General features: G+C 46.7%; 1 protein-coding gene and 1 pseudogene across 1 annotated transcript in view; one reads left to right on the forward strand and one right to left on the reverse strand.

Moving 5' to 3' along the window:
* The window catches only part of Parn (poly(A)-specific ribonuclease), a 131912-nt gene that overhangs the window by 102985 nt on the left and 5029 nt on the right, over positions 1–23898 (forward strand). Inside the window, exon 22 of the mRNA XM_051168059.1 lies at positions 5077–5245. Within this exon, the coding sequence (XP_051024016.1) occupies positions 5077–5245 (169 nt within the window). The remainder of the gene's footprint in view (positions 1–5076; positions 5246–23898) is intronic.
* Positions 19841–20104, reverse strand: LOC127208550 (ATP synthase subunit f, mitochondrial-like; annotated as a pseudogene).

Below are 23898 nucleotides of genomic sequence, written 5' to 3' on the forward strand. Positions count from 1 at the left end.
CTAATGGACCTCTGCCAGCCAAGTGTACTCCTGATGCCTTCACCCAGCTCACGGGTGTCCTGACGCCTTACAGTATCTTCTGGTGGCAGTTTTAGTATTAGCATGGCTGCTGTCCTCAGCTTCCCTTTAGGCCTTTTGTATCCTCATAGATCCCTCCTAGTGTAGCTCAGAAAGACTTTGTCTTAACAGTTTCTTTTTAGGCTCTAAAGTTTGCCTTTCCCATTTAAGTTCCCCATCTGGAGTGAATTTTTTGGCCCCACATGACTAGGAATCTGATTTCATTTTTCCTATGGATAAACAAATTTGCAAGCCCCCCCCCCTCTCCCCTGGCTGTTCTGTCAAAAATCGACATTTTACAAAATCAGAATTGCATTTCTAAGTTCTTCATACCATTGCACTGTTTGTTTCTATCCGCCTGGTCGTTACACTGAGTTGTTTTGTTTTTGTTTTCAGACAGGGTCTCATGCTGTAGTCTAGGCTGGCCTTGTGCTTGTGGTGACTTCTTTCTCAGACTCCCCAGTGTTGGGTTATAGGCATGGACCAGTGCTCCTACCTACACTTAGCTTAATTAGCTTTACATAAAAGTTTTAGGATAGGCCTTCCAACAGATAAGGCAAGTCCCCCACAGACCTCAAAATCTTGAGTACTACAGGTTTGCACCCCCCAACCTGGCAGAGGCTTGTTTGTGTGTTTGGTTTGGCTTTTTTGGTGAGGAGAGGGAGGCTGTTTTAATTTTAATTCCTGCAAAGTTTAATTAAAATGCCCACTCCCTGAGTTGTAGTCAATCTGTAATAAATTTCAGAAGGAATCTATACAAATATAATACAGTTGTTAACTAGAGAGATTTTGTTTGACAATAAAGTTGTGTGTTTTATTGTTGTTTCTTTGTCATGCCGTCCTGCCCGACCTGAAACTCACTATGTAGACCAGGCTAGCTTTCAACTTTAGGTGATCTTCCTGTGTTTGTCCCTTAAGTATTAGCAGTGGAGACATGCACCACTGTATGTGGCAGACAATAAGACTGTGTGTGTGTGTGCGCGCGTGTCCGTGTCCCCACTCAGCACAGCTGCACACGTGTGGCAGTCAGAGGGCACCCTTGGTTGTTTGAGCCAGGGTCTCAGCACTATAGCACTGTGTCAGGCTAGCTGGCCTGCAGCTTTCTGGGATGCTCCTGTTTCCAGTGTGGATGAAGAAGCACTGCAATTGCAGACGCTCCGCTTTACACGGCCTCTAACGATTCAGACTCAGACCCTCATGCTTATGTGTCAGGTGTCTTACCTACTGAGCTGCCACGTAGCCCCGAGGTTCTTAACAAAAATGTAGACATCTAGTAGGAAATCATAATGAATTCTGTTAATTTGTATGCTGTCTTAGGCTGGGTTTCTGTTGCTGCAACGAAGCACCATAGCCAAAAGCAGCCTGGGGAGGAAAGGGTTAATTTGCCTTACGCTTCCACATCTGCTCCACCATCACAGGCAGCAAGGGCAGGAACCTGGGGGCAGGAAGCTATGGAGGGGTGCTGCTTACTGGCTTGCTCCCCTTGGCTTGCTCAGTCAGCTTTCTTACAGAGCCCAGGACCAACAGCACAGGGGTGGCACCACCACAGTGGGCTGGGCCCTCCCCACATCAATCACTAAGAAAATGCTCTACAGGCTGCCCACAGCCTGATGTTATGCAGACATTTTATTTTTATTTTTATTTTTTTAGTTGATGCTTTCTCCTCTCAGATGACTTTAGCTTGTGTCAAGTGGACATAAAACTATTCAGCACACCAACTAAAAAACTTAATTAAACATAAATAAAAAGGAAAACAACATTTTAAGTAATTCATTAGAACTCCTAATCCAGGATTTTATAAGGCGATTGTCAACCTCAGTGAACTAACTAAATGCCTGCAAATACACAGTAGACAGAATATCACTTTCAAGTATCTGTCTACACATTTCTCATGTGCTGGTTTCAAACTAGCTTTGCTGCTTTCTGCAAGGCCTTGGGCAGCTGTGGGGCTTCTCTTCTTTCTCTGTGGTCACTGGGACATCTCCTTCTTGGGAGTTCTGAAGATTAACTGCTGTGACGGACGCCAACTGGAGAGACAACAGGCCGGGCACGAGACATAGATTGTTATGTGAGAACACCTCACTTGCCCACAGGGAAAGCTGGTAGGCTCCCAATGTGTCTAGTCTCCATCAGCTCTGACAGGGGGGGGGGGCAAAAGAGGGCCGTAAATCTGACTAATCTGGGGAAGGCCAGTGTCACCAGGCAGCCCTAACAGGCAAGCTGGATGCTGAAGGAGTGGCTTGATGGCCAACTCATCTTGCTGATTTCATCCATCAGAGGCGTGGCTCGGAGCCAGACCTTGGCTTCTAGATTAAAGCTGTAATCGGCTGGGACATGAAGGAACGCTGGTAAATGGTTGCCGTGTAGAGCCAGCAGCAAAAAGGACTGCCACTTGTTTTCCCTTCCAAGTGACCCTTGTTCCAATGTGCTCAGCTGTGTTCCCTGTCTGTTAGGAAACTGTTGGCGGCACTCATCTGTATGGGGTAGGTCAGAGTGACTGGAGCAGTGGGATTGCCACTGACACATCATCCTGCTGCCCCCGGCCCTGTCATCCCTCAGCTGCTCTGTGGATGCTCATCTGAGCCCGCTCTGCTCCTTGAGAATGCACATTCCACTCCAAAGAGGGCTTAGTGTGAGTGCTCTGCAAAAACCTTCCAACCAAGAAAGGAATTTCAGGGAGTCCAGAGGAGCCCATTGGCTGCCAAACACACTTGAGCTGTGTCATCACACCAATGGTGACTTCCACCACAGCTCTGTACCAAGTTGGCCACCGAGACTTGGAGTGTGTGGTTGTGAGCTCGGGGTTTGCTAACACCCCCCTGCCATTTCTTTGGGAGATGATGTATATGAAAGTTCCCTAATACCTTGAGGTATTTTTCCCCTTCACCTATGAAAACTACAATAAACCATTTAGTAAAATTCTGTATGCTTTAAAGAAGTTGAGCTTTTTCTTTTTAAAAAATATATATTGAATCTTCCTTTAGGTGTGGTGTCCATAGAGTGTGGGTGGAGTACTTGTTAGCACATGTGCACGTGGGGACTCATGTCTGTGCAGTGGAAGGTGGATGTCAGTGAAAGGCGTGTTCCTTTTTGAGACAACATCCCTTTGTGTGCCTGAAACTCAGTGACTTGGCTAAGCTGGCTGGCTAGTGAACCTGTGTGTGTCCACACCCACGCCCAGTGCTGGGGCTACAGGTACACACCGGCACCCATGAGTTCCTACGCAGGTGTTAAGGATCTGTGCTTACACATTAGGCACTTGACTGACAGCACCTCTCCAACCCACTGTCTGATTTTAATATTCGAATGTACAAATATTTCCGGTCTGACATTAAACAGATCATTGTGCTGAGAAGTTTGGTCAATTCTGGTCCATTTTAAGATTCCAAAAGTCAAGTTTTGCACATGTGTGGTATCTGCCTCTTGCCTTTGTTTTCTTTTCTCTGGATTAAGGTCCCTGGCACATGGGAGCATCTTTCGCTTCTCCTTTTCCCAAATAGGATCTTGTCCTGTAGGCCAAATTATCCTGGAACTCATTGTGTAGCATTGGCTGGTCCTAGCTTGTCACTCTTCTGTTTTTGCCTCCTGGGAGTGGGGATTGAGAACCTGTGCCACCAACCCTGGCCTGCTGTCCAGTTCTGGGGCACCCTGAGACCATGTGTCCTCTCTCCCGCTGCCGTCTGCCTTCCTGCATCCTTTGCCATATCCATTCATGTACTTTGCCAGGTGCAGGTATATAAACACTGGCCGTCATGGTGCAGGTACTTAGCTACCAGGCTGCCCCTGACAGCATGAGCAGGCTCTTACCTCCCCACTGGTGTTAGAGAGAACTGACTATTGTAGTGACAGTGGGCAAGGAGAACGCACGCCCAGGCTGCGCCAGGTATGATGGAGCCATGCTCCCAGGACAGATGTCCATCCCTCCTCACTCTCTCCCTGCTGCTGTGCTCCAGCCACCAGCCGCAGAGGAAGGAGCAGCGTGGGTTTGTAAGACCAGGGCTGGCACACAGCTCAGTGGAAGAATGCTTGCTTTAGGTGCTCTGGGTGCTCTGTGCTCAGCAGTGCAAGCCCAGAAACAAAAGTAAAAATAACTGACCTGCCTGCACCTGCAGGGTGTGGCCAGATGTGCAAGATAGGGAGCCAGGGTGGTCTTTAAAAGTGGGGAGTGAAGGCAAATGGCCAAGACTGTGGAGTCCCTGGAACTGAGGCACAGAGTACCAGGGAGGACCCTGGCGTTTGGTGTCCTGGCGTTGAGTCTTGGTGGAGTAACCTGTAGGCAAACCCCAGGATGCTCTGCCATTGTTTCTCATTGTGTGTGGGTAGGTTGGTGTGGGGGTGTTGTGGGGACAGGGACAGTCTCAAGTGTTGGTCCTTAGGCACCTTCTATCCTTGCTGTGTAGGGTTTGTCATTGGCCCGGAACTTTGCCATGTAGGCTAAGCTAGCTGGCTTTCCAGCTTCCCAGGGTCTGCCTGTCTCTGTCTGCTGGGAATGCCAGCACATGTCACTGCTCCTGGCGTGCGTTCAGGTCCTCATGCTTGTAAAGCAGTCAGTTTACTGAATGAGCTGTCTTTCCCAGCCCATTGTTTCTCATCTTTAAAGACCGTTCCTCTCTCACAGATATACTGTGGAACCTAAACACAGTATCTCTGGAACATGGAGCACAGACATGTAGCGGAGCTATTTTGACAGTGCTCACACCTGTGTGCATTCAGCCTTGTGTAGTTGGGCTTTAACTACTTTGTGGGTTCTTTTCTCACTCTCTCTCCCCCCAGTTTCTCCCCCTATCATTAGACAGGAGATAAAGAAGGATAGAGGGGGAGAGATGGAGATCCTTGAATCTAATTTCTTCTTGTTTCTTCTCTGAGCATGACTCCTAACATACTGCAGCCAACCTCCTGAACAGCCACAAACCACTGACCCTGCAAATTGGGGGTGCTAGCATTTATGCACCCTCTGAAAAGTTCCCACCACAGGTCACCTTTCCTAAGTGCTGTCTTCATCCTCTCTCTTCCTTATAGCTGTCAATACCAGCAAGTATGCTGAGAGTTACCGCATCCAGACCTATGCTGAGTACGTGGGAAGGAAGCGGGAGGACAAGCAGGTCAAGAGGAAGTGGACAGAGGACAGTTGGAAGGAGGTGGACAGAAGACAGCCCCGTGTGCCAGGCCCCTGTTACCACAGCAGCAGGTGAGCACCTGGCTTGAGCTGTCCGGCAGTGGTCCTCTCGGCATTGCCTCTTAGAGGAGTTACCTTTCCCTGACTGTCTGCATAATGTTGTAAGTCATTATGCTGAATGTTTTATTAGTTTCTCTCTCTCTCTCTCTCTCTCTCTCTCTCTCTCTCTCTCTCTCTCTCTCTCTCTCTCTCTCTCTCCTTCTCTCCTTTCTTCCCTCCCTCCCTTCCTCCCTCCCTCCCTCCCTCCCTCCCTTCCTTCCTTCCTTCCTTCCTTTCGAAAGTCTTGCCATGTAGCCCACTCAAGTTGTCCTTGAATTCACAGAGCTCTTCAGTGTTAGAATTTTGCACTGTGTTGGCTCTTTCTGCTGATCTGTAGTTCTTCTAAGTATTCTGGATCAAAAATATGTGCTGAACACTTATATTTTGGCATTGGTTTGCCTGTTCGTTTTTTTAGGGATAGCTCTTAGTGAGCTGGTATTTTTTAATTTTGTGGTAGTTTGAATGACCGTACCCTTCAGAGGTGCTGCCATTTGAGAGCTTGATCCCCAATTGGTGGTGCTGTCTGGGAAGGCTTATGAGGTGTGGCCTTGCTGAAGGAAGTGTGTTACTTGTGGAGGCTTTGAGCTTTATAGACTTATACCATTCTCTGTTTCATGCTTGAGGTTTGAGGTGTGAGTTCTCAGCTGGCTGCCCCAGCTACCATGTCTGCCTGCTGCCACGCTTCCCCATGTGTGAGCATCTACCTGGGATCTAGGAGGAGGCAGAAGGTACTTGGCATCTGGGGAAAGGAAGAGACTAGAAGCCAACGGGAGCAGCTCTGACCCTGGCCTCTCATTGCACTGATGGTCAGCTCACTGAGCCTCCTTCCTTACCCTAAGATGGTGGTAGATGTCGGTCCCTGGACCCATAAACCTAAGTGAAACATCTTGCTCCTGCTGTTTTATCACAACAGAAAATTGCTGTACTGTGATGATGATCTGATTATGTCTTGTTTTTTTTTTTTAAATGGTTAGTAGGTTTTGTTGTTGTTTTGTTTTCTTAAAAAAATGTTTGCAGAACATAACGTATGAAAAACACAAGCTCGCCTCAGGAAGCAATATCTGTTGGTAACCTCCAGGAACCAGCTTCTGATGGAGAAGAGCACAGAGGAACCCAAGACGCCATCATGCCATCCACAGTCACTGTGCCCGAACTCGAAGAGGAAGAGATCCGGGACACAGCAAGCCTTGGCTGTTGTAAGGGCATCACCAGCTACCTCTGCAGGGACACAGCAAGCCTTGGCTGTTGTAAGGGCATCACCAGCTACCTCCGCAGGGACACAACGAGCCTTGGCTGTTGTAAGGGCATCACCAGCTACCTCCGCAGGGGCACAACAAGCCTTGGCTGTTGTAAGGGCATCACCAGCTACCTCCGCAGGCAAAGAGAGATCAGAATGACCCTCTGCAACAGTGCAAGAGGACCTGGAGATTGAATCCTACAAAGTGAGAGGCGATACAAGCCCTATTCGGAATGAAAGAAAGAGCCAAACCTTACATGCACCAGCAAGTTTGGGTGTATATGACGGCTTATGCAAGGATTGACAGACGCACTTGAATCAAGAGTGGAGAAAGTTCATGAATCATTTAAAAACATTTTGACTGAAATCAATAGTAACTGTAAATACCCTCCTTAAGAGAAAGGAGAAGGTTGGACTTTCAGACATAGTAGTAAAACCACCTCTGCTTATTACCCTGGGTCCGTCCACCACTGACCACAGGAGCCCACTTCCAAAACTACAGTCAAAGGTTGGACAATTGACCCCAGGAGGAAAGGAGTAAATTATGGCCAGGGTTCTCCTAGCTATCCAAGAGAGCACTTGTCAATTTAACATTTATTGTAAACATAGGTTCAACCCTACTTGCTAAATAGCAAGTGATGTAAGGGGAAAAACCCCCAACTGTTTGCTTACCCTGATATAGTCATGGTTTTGTTCATGTTTTCTTTGGGGGGATCTGTTGTCCTCACTTTTCTACTTGTGTCATGATCCACTTCAAATGAATGTGGCTTATCTCATGAAATCCTTCCACCAACTCATGCTTTGAAGGTTTGCTCTCCCTGCTCTCACTGCATGATGCTGTTGGGAGAAAGTTGAGCCTTCAGGAGTGGGGCCTGCTTAGAGGAAGTAGGTCAGTGGGGAAATATGCTTCAAGGTGTCCCTTCCCTCTGCTTCTGGGCCACCATGGGCCAGGCAGCCAGTGGCTGTAGCTCCTGATGCCATGGGCCAGGCAACTTGATCCTTCTTCCTTTTAAACTGCTTTTCTTAGGGATTTTGTCACAGTAGTGAAAAGGTCATTAGTATATAGAGGTTAAGGTTTGGTGTTTCCCATACGGCTGCCTGGTCAGTGGCTGGACAGATGGCTCGGTGGCTCAGAGCACCTGTTGCCTGTGCAGAGGACCCAGGTTCAGTTCCCAGCACACACTTGGCAGCTCACAAACACTTGTAACTCCAGTTCCAGGGACTCTGCTGCACTCTTCTAGCCCCCATAGGCATCGTATGCCTACAGAAGCCACACAAAGGCATTGGGTCCTCTAAGCTGGGGTTGCAGGTGGTGAACTAACATCCGAATATTGTGATCTTCCTCTGGAAGAACAGTCAGTGCTCTTAACCACTGAGCCATCTCCCCAGCCCTATAATAGCCTAACTTCTAAAAGAGAAATGTTCTCAGAGTCACATAAGCAGTGAAAGACAGACTCAAGTCCTTATCTCTTGCCTCCCAAGTCCCATTCACAGAAAATCCCATTCATTGGGAAAGCAGAAATGCCACTCTCTCCTCAGATAATGATAGGTTTACGAGACATCCTGCCTTCTCAGGTGTCCCCCATGCCACCTTTCAGAGTTCTTTGCCTTGGGACTCTTGGAGGACGTAAAAAGAGGAGGAGCTGGCACAGCTGCTCTCCCGACTCTCCTTCCAGCAGCTCACCCCGGCTACATGTGCTGTCCCAGAATGTAAGTGAATGAATGAACCAGGTCTGCAGTGCTTGGAGCACATCTTTTTCCCCTTTTCTTACTCAAGGCCACACAGTTCGCCTTCTCTCTTTGTAGCACAGTAACGTCATGGTCAGGGCCTAGAAGGACAGCTCGGCAGTTAAGAGTGCTTGTTCTTGTACCTCCTCTTCCTGACCGTCACTGTGCAGATAAACTCACATCGCCTGACCCACCCGGTGACAGTGCGGTGCTTCCCTTCCTGCTCAGTGAGAGTTAGTAAGATTGAAAGGAAACAAAATGATAAATCTCTGAAAAGATAGACTGAAAGCTTGAGAAACACAGTGGGATGCGATCTGGTGCAATGTTGGTGTTCATTAGGGAACGAGCTTTGAGTCTTTTCCTAGAGTCGTTCCTATTTTAAGTGTTAATAATCGTGTCTGCAGTGCCATGGTAATCCAGTGACTGGAAGTGACACCTAGAGTGTAGGGCATCTTGGAAGAAATGAGGATGCTTTCTTTGGGGTAATGGGTCGTATCTTAATTGTGTGAGTCTAGTGTAACACAATAAAGCTATGTCCTTGTGGACCTGAGGCACTGGGAGAGAGGACCTTGTCTGTCCTGTGCCCAGAGAAATGTGTCTGACTCATCACAAAGCCAGTTTGTACCAGAACTGACTTTGTTTTAAAGACAAGTATTGATTTTCTGTTCGTGTTTTTTGCTTAAGCCAATCTGTATGAAATCCGTTACATTCTTTTCATTGTTATTTTATTTGTTGTGTGTGTGATGTGTATATGTGGGGGTGAAAGCTTGTGCCGTGGCATGTGTGCAAGCACTGTGGGGGATCTGGGAATCAAACTCAGGCTGTCAGTCTTGTGTGGCATGTGCCTTCACCTTCTGAGCCATCTCACCAGATGGTTTTAAAACGTTTTCAGTGAAAGACATAAACATTGTTTTTGAAAGTCAAGTAAGACTTGTTTTTATAATTAAAAAAATGGAAGTCATACAGGTTTGATCTCCATGCATTTATTGTGAATATAAAAACTGATTTTTTTTCTTTTTAATGTTTTTATATATTGAGTTTCATGGTAACATTTTCATGAATATATGTAATGCATTTCAATCGTACTCACCCTCCTTACCTCTTTTGCCCTTTCCTACCCCCACTAACCCTCCTACAGTCCCAGTTTGCCTTTGCTTGTTGCTGCTGGTTTTGTGTGAGTGTGTGTGTGTGTGTGTGTGTGTGTGTGTGTGTGTGTGTGTGTGTGTGTGTTTTGTGACTATTGAGTAATATTACTTACAGGAGCATGGGTGTTTGTTTATAGGTACATAGACACCTCACCAATGGCTGTACCACTGAGGAAATGCTTCTCCCTCCTTCATCAACTATTAACCTTAGGGAGGGGTGGGTGGGGTGGGCCCTGTGAGCCACCCCATCTCCGTGACAGTGTGTTGATGGGCACAGTCTTGGGAGGTCCTATAGGTAACCCCAAGGCTCTGAGCTCAAGTGTGCAATGGCCATGCCCTGCCCAGAAGTCAGGATTCTACACCATTCCATAGCCCTACTTTGTCTGGCATCTCATGGTGTTCCCTGAGCCTGAAGTATTTTTATTTTTGATTATATGTCCTTGGATCTTATATCATAAATTCATTTATCCTATTAAGTTTTTGCAGCTTGTCTGACATTTTTGTTGTGACCGTCATATCTATAAATAAGTGAACCGTGTGACTGTTCCTGCCAGTGCTGTGCTGCAGGACGAGGCTCTCCAGTGTAGTGTTGAACAGAAGTCCTGAGCCTCTGTCTCTTTTTCCTGTTGTTGATATGTAGGGAAGCCTTTTTCTTCCTTTTCAGTTTTACTGGCTTTTTCTTTTTCTTTCTTTCTTTGGTTTTTGAGACAGGGTTTCTCTGGGTAGCCTTGACTGTCCTGGACTCACTTTGTAGACTAGACTGGCCTTGAACTCAGACTTGCCTCTGCCTTCCTGAGGTCTGGGATTACACGTGTGCACCATTGTGCCCGGCTTACTGACTTTTCTGGCACATAGATTAGGGGATGTAAGTGCAGGCTATGGGCAAGAAGGAAGCTGGTGGCCATACCAGCCTCAAGGATGTGGAGTTGTCTGCCTACCCTGCTAGTCAGCTCTTGTTCCTCGCCTCCGCTCTGCACTGTTTGGTGTCCTCATCTGAGGCTTCAACAGAAGCATCAGGGTCCCAGACACTACGCCTGCTGCGGCTGCTGGCCTGTGGGATGCTCCTTCACTAGGCTGAGGTGCAGACTCCAGAGGAGCCGCAGCTTGTACCATCTTCATGCAGGAATCTGGGGCCTCTTAGCTGCCCACTTGAGAGCTTCCATGCAAACCAGTCTTCTAGCGAGCATCATGCAGACCACCCACTCAAGGCACTCTTCTCCCTGCCTTTCCTCTTCATGGCTTCCTGAAGCTCACAGCCATTCTCTGCTGCCTGGCCTCTTCCCTGTCCCTGCAGGTGTGATCCTTTCTCCACAGACAGATGGCGGTGTCACTGTTGGTCATACTTAAAGTCTGATTCCCGCGCCCGACCGCCCCCCCCCCCCCCCCAGTACTGGGGGTTGAGCCCTGGAGTGTATCTACTGAAATGCTCTTCCACAGAACTGTATCTCGCAACCCACCCCCCCACCCCCCACCCCGGAGGGTTTAGGCGGCTTTTTTTTCTGAACTGTTTACCTGTGGATAGGCAGGTATGTTGTTTCAGCCCTCCTCCTCTGCCTGTAGTTTTAATGCTGGTCAGGTCGGCAGATCCTTTCATTGAAGCCAAAGGTAGATTTTAGTACCGAAGTAAGTTTCATTCTTGCTTCTGAATAGTCCAGATGTTCTGAATTTAGCTTCAGCTAATTGAACATTGAGATATGTTCTTCATTCATGAGTTTGTATTAAAGCAGTTACCTGTCCTGTTCATCATCAATTAATCATTTCTGTGTTGAATTAAAAGGCGTTAACAATGGGAATTGTTCAAAATACTCAAACTGGACTGTTGTAAAAAGTATTTCTAACTGAATGTATACATTCTTTGTAACCCAATGTTTTTCTCTTACTGAAGTCAATCTTATGTTCACATATATGCTTTATGTGGAGAATTGAATGTGTGCTCAGCCTCTCTTTTTCCCACCTTCCCTGACACAGACACAGATGTGTGTGCTCCCATCCCATAGCAGCTGACAGACACAGATGCGTGTGCTCCCATCCTGTAGCAGCTGACACAGACACACAGGTGTATGCTCTCATCCCATAGCAGCTGACACAGACACACAGGTTTGTGCTCACACCCCATAGCAGCTGACACAGACACAGAGGTATGTGCTCACACCCCATAGCAGCTCACACAGACCCACAGGTGTGTGCTCACACCCCATAGCAACTCACACAGACACAGAGGTGTGCTCACATCTCATAGAAGCTGACACAGACACACAAGTTTGTGCTCACACCCCATAGTAGCTCACACAAACAGAGGTGTGCTCACACCCCATAGCAGCTGACACAGATACAGAGGTGTGTGCTCACATCCCATTAGAGATGCCGTTCACTACTGTGCAGCTCTCATACAGACATGTGTTAGTAAGTGTTAGTTTTGCTCGTCAGACTCAGAAGCTTTGTTAGCAACAAGAATCATGTGCACAGGCATGATGGCCTGGGGTGTATCCCAGCACCTCAATAAAAACCCATGCATGTCTTGCTTGCGCCTATAACTTTAGTGCCATGAGTGCTCAGGGACAAGAGGATAGCTGAGGCTTGCTTCTCAGGCAGCCTGGGAGAAGAAACAGCAAGCTCCAGGTTTGATGAGAGACCCTTTATCCAGGAAATAAGGCCAAGAGTGATGGAGTGGCACACTTGATCTCTAACTGCCTACACGCATTACGTGTGTACACATACGTGCACACACATATGGAGAAGGGATAGGAGAATGTGGAGGAGGGAGTTTTTGCTGACTTCTGAATGAAGTAAAGGTGTCCGCCAGCCCCCTCCTCCCACCCAGATCTCACCCCAGATACAGAAACAGCCGTGCTGGTGGGTGAGGCTCCATGAGTCTGCAAATGCAGTAAGACAGCACGTTCTAGCTTCCACTTGCCCACATTTTTCTAATTCACTTCACCCTGTGGTTTGAACAGTGGAACATTCCTCATTTCTTCCTTGTTCCCTTAACTGCCTCTTACTAGGACACACTCCGTCCAGCTGGTTGCCTTTATAATGAATGTAAGCTGTGTGGTATCACAGGTAGTTGTCGCGTGCCTTCTTGCTTTTGGAGGAGAGCTTGCACTCATTTGTTCCATCCAGTCTGGAAAGTGACAGAGCCCTGTGCCAAATGCTGAGACCGTGGATGTAAGATCCGAAAACCTAGGGTTGGGTGTGTGTGTGTGTGTGTGAGAGAGAGAGAGAGAACAAAGCATCAAAAAAGTATGAGCCCTAGCTGCTGTGGACCTCTTCAGCAGAGACTTGCAGACCTTGAGAGTGTGAGGAGTGAGTTCTAGGTCAGAATACTGGGCTACGTATACAGTCTCCGTTGTGTTCAATTGTCTTTGCAATCAAGGAGGAGCCGTTTCTAAGGATAAGGGTTCTTATTCTCAAAGGAACATTCTGGAAACTTAAGTGGCAGCTGTAACTATCCCGCAGCATGCACCTCCTGGACTCCCTCTGCCTGTCTGCAGTGGTGGAGATAGCAGTGTAGGGCTGAGCTAAGTCAAGACACACAGATAGGGAACGGAAGAGAAGGCCCATTAGACGTGCATGTGTGTGGTCAGCTCATTTCCAGTGCTGTTTCCATGTAGGAATTCTTTCCTGGCATTTTACAGACATTTGTATGGTGTTCCAAGTCATGAGAAAAGTCAGTTGGAAGATGACAGGGAAAATAAAGATTCTCCAAGAGCTGCGCTGTGAACAGTCGGCGTGCGCAGTGCTAGTTCAAAGGCATTCAAGCGGAGGAAGTCTTCAGAGCATGGTCACAACCAGTTGACACAGGAGCCGGGATGAGCACTGCAGGGACCGGGGCTGGAATATGGAGAAAGTCCTTACAGTTACTGTCACCTTGTTGCGAAGTGTGTTTGTCACCCTGTCTGCCACCAGCAGTGACTCATTCTTATGAGTGAAAACACATCAGGTTTTACATTCAGGAACAAATTATAAAAAATCCCAGGAATCTTGTTTCAAGAAATGAGCAGTTTTGGAAGCAGTCTTGAAGTTGGCAGTTTGGAAGCATGCCTCTAACTGTGCTGCTGGCCTCAGTGATGTATCCCAGCGTTAATGTCATAGCCGCAGCTGCGCTGGCTTCAGTGATGTATCCCAGTATTGACGTCACAACCACTGGCCGTGCTGGCCTCAGTGACGTATCCCAGAGTTAACGTCATAGCCGCAGCTGCACTGGCGTCAGTGACGTATCCCAGTGTTGACGTCACAGTTGTGGGCCACGCTGGCCCTGCTGGCCTCAGTGATGTATCCCAGCGCTAACATCATAGCTGCAGCCACGCTGGCCTCAGTGGTGTATCCCAGTATTGACGTCACAGATGTGGCTGCGCTCGCCATGCTTGCCAGTATTCGAATGTTGGATATCCGCTACAGGACTTTGTGTAGGCACAGACAGAAGCAGAGGTTCGGGGAGGATGGGTGAATATCATCATGGTCACGGTCTTAGTTTGGGTTTTATTGCTGTGAAGAGACACCTTGACCAAGGCAACACATGAACTGATGGGCACCAAACCTATTCAGACCACCACAGATACCCTGCTGTGGACCCTGCTGGTCAGAAGCAGTCAGTCATCATCGTGGCATGGGAACAGAGTTTATAGGAAACACTAAGTCGTCTACCGCTTAGCTTCAATTTGTTGAACAGTTTGACCAGTATCACCATAACACAAAGGACCTCTTCTAACCCCGGAATATTGCAGTAGCCGGTGTATCAACTAGGAATAGCTTGAAAATAATAAATTTTTACAATGTCTACCATGTCTTTCAGTGTTCTGACAGTATTTGTCTGTCATCCGTTCAGTGCCTGTGTTTTGTGTTGCTACATTTCTACACCTGTACAGTTTTTGTTGTTGTTTGTTTGTTTAAGACAGGGTTTCTCTGTGTGGCCGTGGCTGTCCTAGAACTCACTAGGAAGATTAGGCTGGCCTCAAACTCACAGAGATCCACCTGTCTCTACCTCCTAAATGCGGGCACTGAAAGTGTTCCCCACCATGTCCAGCCCATAGGATTCTTCTTACGTATTAATGAGACAAAATTTTGTCACAGTGTGCTCATAGCAGTACTCACCTGCACATTGTTGTGTCTTGTGAATTGGGCCCTTATGTCCTGAGCGCTGGGATTAAAGGTACGCGCAACCATGCCCAGCTTGTCAAGTCACTTTTAAAAAGAAAAGTTAAGACTCATAAGAGCAGCCCAGCACAGTGGTGCACTCCTGTGGTCCCAACACTCCGGAGGCAGAGGCAGGCGGATCGTTGTGAGTTCGAGGCCAGCCTGGTCTTCAACAAAGTGAGTCCAGGACAGCCAAGGCTACACAGAGAAACCCTGTCTCAAAAAAAAAAAAAAAAAAAAAAAAAAAAAAAAAAAAGTGTAGGACATGATGGCTTATGCTCTTTGTTTTGCATTTGGACTTTATTCATTTATAATAAGCCATATATAGTAAGAACAGTTATGAAACAATTAGGAAAGCCATACATAAAAATTACACTCAAAATGTTTAGCTCGTTTGTATTTGGCAACCTTGAAGAAAATACTCTCTGTTCTATCTAGGTGAATCTAAAGTTTTGTACCTAAACCATTCTCTGTCATATCTTGTATTTATCAATTAAAAAAAACATTTTTCTAGACCTTAAAACATTTTCTTAAATCCTAAACAACTTAAGCCTAACTGAAACTATAACTACCTAGTCTTCAACCCCATCAGAGACTTGAGAAGGAATAAAATTATTACTTAAGTAGGAAGTGCAGGCAAGCAGCTTCCAAAATTAAAGAGATGACAGAGACAGTTTGCTGTCTGGTCGGTCACCCATTCTCTCTAACATTGGAGCCTTGTATTCAGCCTTCTGGCCTAGGACATCTGGCAGACATAATTGTGAAGCAGGAAATGTGAAGGACTTGGTTACCCTGTCATGGCAGAGCTTGACAGTCAACTTAGCCTGCGTCCAAGTTTTGGACAGCTTGTTGTCTGTAGAGGGAGCTGGGACATTTTTGCTCAGTGGCTAGCTTGCCATTAATGGAGCTGTCTCCAAAAGGAGCTTTTATGGTCTTCGCTGAGGTAGGCTGGGGGTGTTGCCAGGAGCTGACATGTCTCAAGTTAAAAAGGCCTTAAATTAATAAAAAATATCTTTAAATGCCATATGCTTAATTTCAGCACTCAGAAGGCCAATAGCCAGGAGCTTTTCTATGAGTTCAGTGCCACCTACTTTATATAGAGTCAAACCCACTCTCTAAGTCAGAAATAAGAAAGGGTGGACTGTGTCTGATGACAACACTGACAGTTGGCCACTGACCTCTGTATATTCACACATGTGTGCACAGACACATAAACACACATAGAAATTATAAAAGAAGCTATAATCTAGCAAAAAAAATTGCTAAGCCTATATCCACTAAAGTAATTATTTTTTAGAAAATATAAAGAACTCATATAAGGCAACCCAATTTTAGAGTAGGGGAGTAAGTAATAGCTTAGTACTGGGTGACATGGGAGAAGCCCTGTGTTCAGTCTTACACTTTCAAAGGGCTAGGGGGTGAGGTGGAACAGCAGACTTCTGAAAGGACAAATACCTGTCTGATTCCCAGACAGCAAAGCTAGCATCCTAAGACTGTGCTCTTCCATCACTCTGGAACCCTAGTGCTGGATATTTTCCCTAGAACATATTCACAGCAGAGCTTGTGTATCAACATCTATAGCCGCATTAGACATTGGGAGCAGCCCACGTGCCAACAGATGGCAGTGCAGCTGCGTCATGACGTGCTGCCATCTGCAGCAGAAGCAGTGAAATTCCAGCAGTCCCCGTGCCACCTCTCCCAAAACACTAGACCCAAGGATCAAGAATTATGACCTCATTCATGGAACATCTGCAAAGGCTCACTAAGGACTGGGGGCCGACTGCAGGGAGAGAGACAGAGTGCAGAGAGGCACACATTTAGGGAAATCTCTGAGGGTGGTGTTGTTCTTTTCTTTGTCCAATTTATTTTTTGTTAAAAGTAGATTTTTTTTCCCCTCATGTTGTGTATCCTGATTACGTTGTCACTCTCATCCCATTTCCTTCTCACCTTCCCTCTCATCTGGATCCACTTCCTTTCTGTCTCTCATTAGAAAACAAGCAGGCTTCTAAGGGATAATAATAAAATAAAGTAAGACAAAACGAAACAAAACACATTGGATAAAACAGATAAACAGAGTGAAAATAGTCCCAGAAAAGGCTCAAGAAACAGTCACAGACACAGAACCCCACTTATTCACACAGAAACACCCCATAAAAACACTAAATTGGAGGCCATAATATATACACAAAGGACCTGTGGGTAAAAGAGAAAATAAATTATATAAATAAAATTTTAAAATAAGATAAAATTTGGGTGGGGGCTGACATGATATTAGGAGAAAAGGAACCTCCAAAGATGCTGCTGAGTTTGTTTTCTGGTGGCATCTGTGGTTTGTTTCCCCAGCAGGTGGTTATCAATTGGAGATACTTTCACGCTCAGGAGTGGGGAAGTGTCCTCTTCTCTCAAGCTCAAGGACCCCCAACCAGAGCAGGTCACTGCAGGCCCTGTGCACACTGCCCCAGTCTCTGAGTTCATGTGTGTGTTGGTCTGTTGTGTTCTATTTAGAAGGCCTTGTTTTCTTGGGGTCCACCATCCCCTTCTGTTCTTATACTCTTTCAGCCTCCTCTTCCACAAGGTTCCCTGGGCTCTGAGGGGAAGGATTTGATGGAGGCAGCTCGTTCAGAGCTGAGTGTTTCAAGGTCTCGCACTCTCTGCACATTGTCTGGCGTGGGTATCTGTATCTGTTCCCATCTGCTGCAGGAGACTTCTCTGATGACGGCTGTCATTAGGAGTCATTTTATTTTTTTTTACTTTAATTTATTATAATTTATATAGATTACATCCCCATTGTTATCCCCCTGCTTATATCTTCCCGTTCCCCCCCCCCTCCCTCTTCAGCCCTATTGCCCTCCCCTAGACCTCTGACAGAAGGGGACCTCCTCCCCCACCATATGACCACACCCTATCAGGTCTCATCCGGGTAGTCTGCTTCCCCTTCCTCTGTGTGCCCACCAAGGGGAAGTGATCAAGTTGTAGGCACCAGAAATCATGTCAGAGGCAGTCACCACTCTCCCCACAACCATGGAGAATAAGGTATCCATTGGCTAGATCTGAACAGGGGGGCTAGGTTTACTGCAGGCATTGTCCTTAGTTGGTGTAACAGTTTGTGTAGACTCCTCTGGGTCTAGATCTGCTGGCCTTGAAGGTCTTCCTTGTGGGGCTCCCTAATCCTCCGGGTCCTGCTATCCCCCTTTTCTTCCTTACCACTTTGAGCGTTCCACTCAGAGTCCAGCAGTGAGTCCAAGCATCTTTCCCGATCCCCCATTGGGTGGAATCTCTCGGAGGGCATCTATGTTTGCCTAATATCCACTTATAAGTGAGTATGTACCATGTATGTCTTTCTAGGTCTGCGTTCCCTCACCCAGGACCATCATTTCTAGTTCTACCCATTTGCCCATGCGTGGTATAGCTGGTTCTTGAGACAGATTGATTTCCATCTTCCTGAGGAACTGCTACACTGACTTCTATAGTGACTGCCCAATTTTGCACCCCCACTAGTAATGGAGGAGTGTTCCCTCTTGCTCCACATCCTTACACGCACGAGCTGTCACTTGTTTTATTGATCCTAGCCATCTGACAGGTGGAAGATGAAATCTCAAAGTAGTTTTGATTTGCATTTCCTTGATGGCTAAGAACATTTCTTAGTGTTTCTCAGTCATTTGACTTGCCTCTTTTGAGAATATTTTGTTTAAATCTGTGCCCCATTCCTAAAGTGGGTTATTTGTTTTCTTGATAGTAGTATTTTTTGTTGTTGTTGTTGTTCTTTATATACTTTGGATATTAGCCTTTGTGGTGGTTTGAATAAGTATAGCCTCCTAAAAACTCATGTGTTTGAATGCTTGGCCAATAGGGGGTGGCACTGTTAGGAGGTGTGGTCCTGTTGGAAGAAGTGTGTAATTGTGGGGGAAGGCTTTGAGGTCTCATATCTGCTCAAGCTGCCTCAGTGTGGTGGACAGTCCCCTCCTGGCTACCTGCGGATCAAGACGTAGACTTCTCGGCTCCTCCAGCACCACGTCTGCCTGCATGCTGCCGTGCTTCCCGCCATTGATGATAACGCACTAAACCTCTGAACTGTGAGCCAGCCCTCTATCAGATGTGGAACTGGTGAAAAAAATCTTTCCCGTTCCGTAGGCCGTCTCTTTGAATGATGGTGTTCTTTGATGAGCAGAAGCTCTTCAGTTTCACGAGGTCCCATTTATTTTCTTGAACCTGTTTTGTTCAGGAAGTGGTCGCCTGTGCCAATACATTCAAGGCTACTCCCCACTTTCCCTTCTATCAGGTTCAGTTTTATGGTTGAGGTTTTTGATCCATTTGGAGTTGAGTTTTGTGCAATGTGATAAGTATGGATCTGTTTGCATTCTTCTATCTGCTGCCGTCCAGTTTGACCAGCGCCATTTGTTGAGGTTGTTTTCTTTTTTTCCAGTGTGTATTTCTGGCCTCTTTATAAGAAATCCAGGTGTTCGCGGGTGTGTGGGTTTATGACCCGGTCTTCAGTGTGATTTAATTTTCAACATGTGTTTTTTGTGCTAATACCATGTTGTTTTTTATTATGATAGCTCTATAGTACAGTTTGAAGTTAGGCATAGTGATGCCTCTAGCAGTTCTTTTATTAGTCAGGATTGTTTTTGCTATCAACCCCCCTGGTGTGCGTGTGTGCGCGCGCGCGCGCGCGTGTGTGGTGTGTGTGTGTGTGTGTGTGTGTGTGTGTGTGTGTGAGAAACTGAAAATTGCCCTTTCACGATTTATGAATTGTGTTGGAATTTTGATGGGGATTGGATGGCACTGAATCTGTAGATTGTTTTGTGTAGGATAAGCTTTGTTTGTCTGTTTTTATTTTTGTTTTTCCTGCATTGCCTTTGGCTATCCTGGAACTCCCTCCGTAGACCAGGCTGCCCTTGAACTCAGAGATCCATCTGCTTCTGCTGGCATTAAAGGTGTGTGCAGGTCTGGCTTTGGTTCTGGTTTTACAGGACTATGGAGAGGATTGCAGGCTATGCCACCACTGCCCAGCAGGATGGTCATTTTTACTATATTAATCTTACTATTCCTTGAGCGTGGGAGGTCTTTCCATCTTCTGATGTCTTCAGTTTCTTTCTTCAGTATCTTAAAGGGATTTATCAAAAGCGTTCTTTCACTTGCTTGGTTAGAGTACTCCAAAATATTTTGTATTATTTGAGGCCATTTCTTTAAATGAACCAATCACCATTTACTGGACACTAGTTCTCAGTTAGGATATGAAAATTCAGCCACAGTTGCATTCCTCATGGGTGGGAGTGAATCAGGCGTTGTGCTCAGTAGTGCAGCACCCTCCATGGTGACCCCTCCTCAGTGGCACTTCACCGGCTGCTCATGTTTGAGTTCCTTGCAAGGAATGCGGTAGCTGAAAGCCCGCAGGCTGCCGGCACCATGCTCACCCCCAAGACGCTGCCTTCTGGAATGTTGGTGTACTTGCTGTAATACCTGTCATAACCTCTCCGGAAGGCTTCTGCGGTGCCACTGGGGTGAAGTTCACATCAGTATCCAGCGTGGCAGCTCTCCAAGTGTAACCTCCACGAGCCTCTTCCCCTTCAGTGGCACGAGTGACGCCATCTTGCAGTCCTGGTGTCCGCTGTTTGAGACTGTTATGAAAGGGGTTGTTTTCCTGGTTTCTTCCTCGGTCTGTTTGTTATTTATATATGGGAGCGCTGCTGATTGTATGACTTCATTTTGTGTCCAGGTACTTTGCTGAAAGTATTAATGACCTGTAGGCATTTCCCGGTGGAATTGTTAGGGTCGCTTATGTACACTATCAAATCATCTGGAAATAAAGATACTTTGACTTCTTCCTTTCTGAGAGCCCCTTTCTTCTTCAGTTGTTTTATTGCCGTAGCTAAGACTTCAACTACTATCTTAAATTGGTATGGAGAAAATGGACAGCTTTGTCCTGGTTGGTTTTTTGAGATAGGGTTTCTATGTGTTACCCTGGCTGTTGTTGAATTCACTGCGTCGTAGCTCAGGCCTGCCCAAGTTCCACCAAACCTGCCCCTCCAGCCCCCATCATCCCGCTGGGATTTTTTTCTCCATATATTTTGTTTTGTCTCTTGTAGAATCTCCTACAAATGGCAGTTTGAAGTTCCCTGTTATATGAGGACATCATCTGCTTGGACCGGTTTTTGTGATTCACCTCGTGGAATGTATTGGCACCTTTTCACTTGTTAATGCTCAGTTGTGTTTCACAATAAGAACACCTCCCCCTCCTCAGGTGTTTTTCTGCTGATGGGTACTTTTATGTTCCCAATTTCTGTTTAGTCTAAATAAAAAGGAAAATGGTTTGAGAAAGCCAGGCATGGAATACAGGAGCATTAAACAGAAACTGGGAGTGTGGTGTTTCAGGGGGGAGGGCCAGGGGACCAGGCACTTTGAATGAACAGGAACATTGAAACAGAGAGTGCAGAATGCCCTTGGACTGTGGACATGGCGTCTGATGGCATACATGGGCAAGCATCGCTGTGTGTGAGCCAGGGAAGGAGAAGATGAGAGGAGTGATACTGGAGGCTGCACATGTGTTCTGTTGAGGTGTGAGTGGAAAAGACACCCTTGAGCTGGGAGTGCCTTGCTCACATTTCCAGGTTGTGGGAACTTGGGCAACATTAGAAGGAATAAATTTGTAAAGGAACAGAGACTGGAGAGAGGTAGAAAGTCTGAGATTGGCCAACTGGGACCCTGTTGTCAGAGTCCAGAGCAAAGTTGTGTGTGCCCACAGGGGCAGCCTGTGGGGAGAGGACCAGCAGAGTTTTGGATAAGATGGCAGGGTGTTTGCAGGCAGCTCCTGAGAGAATATTGGTTATCCAGGGGCTTCTGGGTAAGCAAGGGCTAGAGCACTGAAGACTGAAAAGGCCTGGGTCATCTCCAAGCTGGGAGCCCGGAGAGGATGTTCCTCAGAGAGACATTGGTACGTGGCCAAGATGTCTTTTCCTTTGTTTTATTAGGCTGATGATGTATTTCTGATCATGGTTAAATATACTCTCCTCTCTTCTCTTCCCTCCTCTTTTTCCTCCACTTCTGTTGTGTTTGAGTATTAAATGGACCCTAAGTGTCATGTGTTGACACTTGGTCACTAGCTTATGGTACTACTTTTAAAGGATTTTAATTTTAATGTGTATGTTGTGTGTGTGTGTATGTGTGAGTATGTGTGTGCACGCACACGTGCATGAGTACAGTGCCCTTGGAGGACAGAGGCCTTGGATTCCCTGGAGCTGGAGTTACAGGCAGTTATGAGCTGCCAGATGTGGGTTCTGAGAGCTCGTGGGGCTCTCCTGTGGACTTCCACCTCCCTGCTTACACGATGCGCTCTTCTCTCCTGGCACCTCCCTCCGTCCCCGGTTCATGCTCCCTCCAGTGAGCTCTGTGCACACCCAGTGGCGCGCTCACTGGCTTTTTGGCATTATCCTGTGTTCTTTTGTCATTGCTCACTCGCCACTGCTGACTGCCCAGAACTTTCCAGTTCTCCTCGCCACAGCTCACAGCACTGAAGATAACAAGGCATCAGTTGCTCTTTTCACAACTTAGTTGTTTTTTTTTTTTTTTTTTTTTCATTTCTGTTACTAGAAAGCACTGCATAGACTTTCCTGTTTCTTTCTCTCTCTTTTTTTTTCCCAATCTTTTCTTGATGCTGCTCTGTACTTGTTTAGATGTTATGTTTATAGTGTAGTCACTTAGATTCCTACACTCAGACCTGCAGCTGCTGTGCTGTGTCCTACAGATACAGAGGACACAATGAATGACACACACACATGTTTTGCTTTGTTGGAGGTGTATCTTCTGATCCCTCAGAAGCAAGACCTTTGATGTCATTTTGTTAGGTGCCCCCCATCTCTGGCTGAATGCTACAAAAACAAAACAAAACAAAACAAAAAGCTCCAACCATGTCTGTGGCAGAGGTGAAGCAGGAGGCTGGCCCTGGAATGGCGCCTCTTCTCATGGGTGGAGTATCTAGAGGGGCTGTTGGTCAGTGGAGATAGGAGAACCGTGGAGGACCAGAACCGGCAGCCATAGTTTTGACTTGGGTATCATAGGGAAGCTCTTCCCTCCCGGCACACACCGCGGTCTCTGCCTGAAGGCTTCCATTCAGTGGGATGCTGTGGCGGAAGGGAGGGTGTGCTTTTCATCATTTACAGGAAAAAATCTATTTATAAGACCCATTTTTAGGAGGCAGGACTTCTTGGCCACGTGGACTAGTTTTCATCAAGTTTCATTTCAGGAAATATTTTCTTAAGGAAAAGTCAGACCTATAATCTGGTTTAACTCGATATGTGAAATCCTGTAAAGCCTTAACAGAACCAGGTTCCTTATAAACTCAACAGTTCACTACTGTGAGAGAGAAGAGAAGACAGGAAGGCGAGATGCGTTCTCGAGCTGTTCAAGTTTTGAGCCATCAGGAGCAGCTGCGTCCACAGTTCCTCTGTCCTGTGCCGCGTCCTTCAACAGCCCGAAAAGCAAAAACGATCATTCTGTCATTGTTTCTCTGCTGCTGTGGCTTTATCAAAATGCAGCCAGGTTTTTTTTTGTTTTGTTTTTTGATACAGGGTTTCTCTGTGTAGCCCTGGCTGTCCCAGAACTCTCCATAGACCAGGCTAGTCTCCAACTCAGAGATTCGCAGTGCTGGGATTAAAGGCATGTGCCACTACTGCAGTTTAGCCAGAACTTTTCTATAGAGAGTTGTTAATGCTAAGAACAGCTCAGTTTGGCCCCACCCTTCACTGGCTCCACCCCTTGCCTAGGCAGTGCCGGAGGGCTGGCCCCAGTGGAGTGGGTTCTGGAGAATTGGTGGCCTGACCAACTCAACCATCACCCAGGCTCAGATCCAAGGCTTTGAGTTGGCCCAACCCAACATCCACTCCATCTGTGAACTGCTGGAGTGCATGAAGGGAACCAATCCTACAGATGCAGAGTTGCAGGACTCCATGACACAGGGCAACTACAGGGTAGCTGAGAGGAGTCCTGGTGAGATCAGTGTTGACAGTGCAGCGGAAGCCAGAGGCCTTGAGCCAGACCAATACTCACTGCAATGAACATTTGCAAATAAAACTGTCTGGGCAAAAGGATGTACTGTGTGACACACAACGGCTTCCACAGAGAGCTTTTTTTGTTTTTGTTTTTTTTAATTTTCTTTTGTTGGGCGAGGTTACCAGGGTGGAAAGTGGATATGAAAGGACTGGGAAATGAGATTGGGAAAATCCCAAGGAATCAATAAAAAATTATGTTAAAAATAAATTCATTTAAGCCAGGAATGATGGCGCATGCATTTAATTCCAACACTAGGGAGGCAGAGGCAGGCATATTGCTGTGCGTTTGAGGCCAGCCTGGTCTACAAAGCAAGTCCAGGGCAGCCAAGGTTACAGAGA

This window comes from Acomys russatus, chromosome 25, assembly GCF_903995435.1.
Source record: "Acomys russatus chromosome 25, mAcoRus1.1, whole genome shotgun sequence".
NCBI lineage: Eukaryota > Metazoa > Chordata > Mammalia > Rodentia > Muridae > Acomys > Acomys russatus.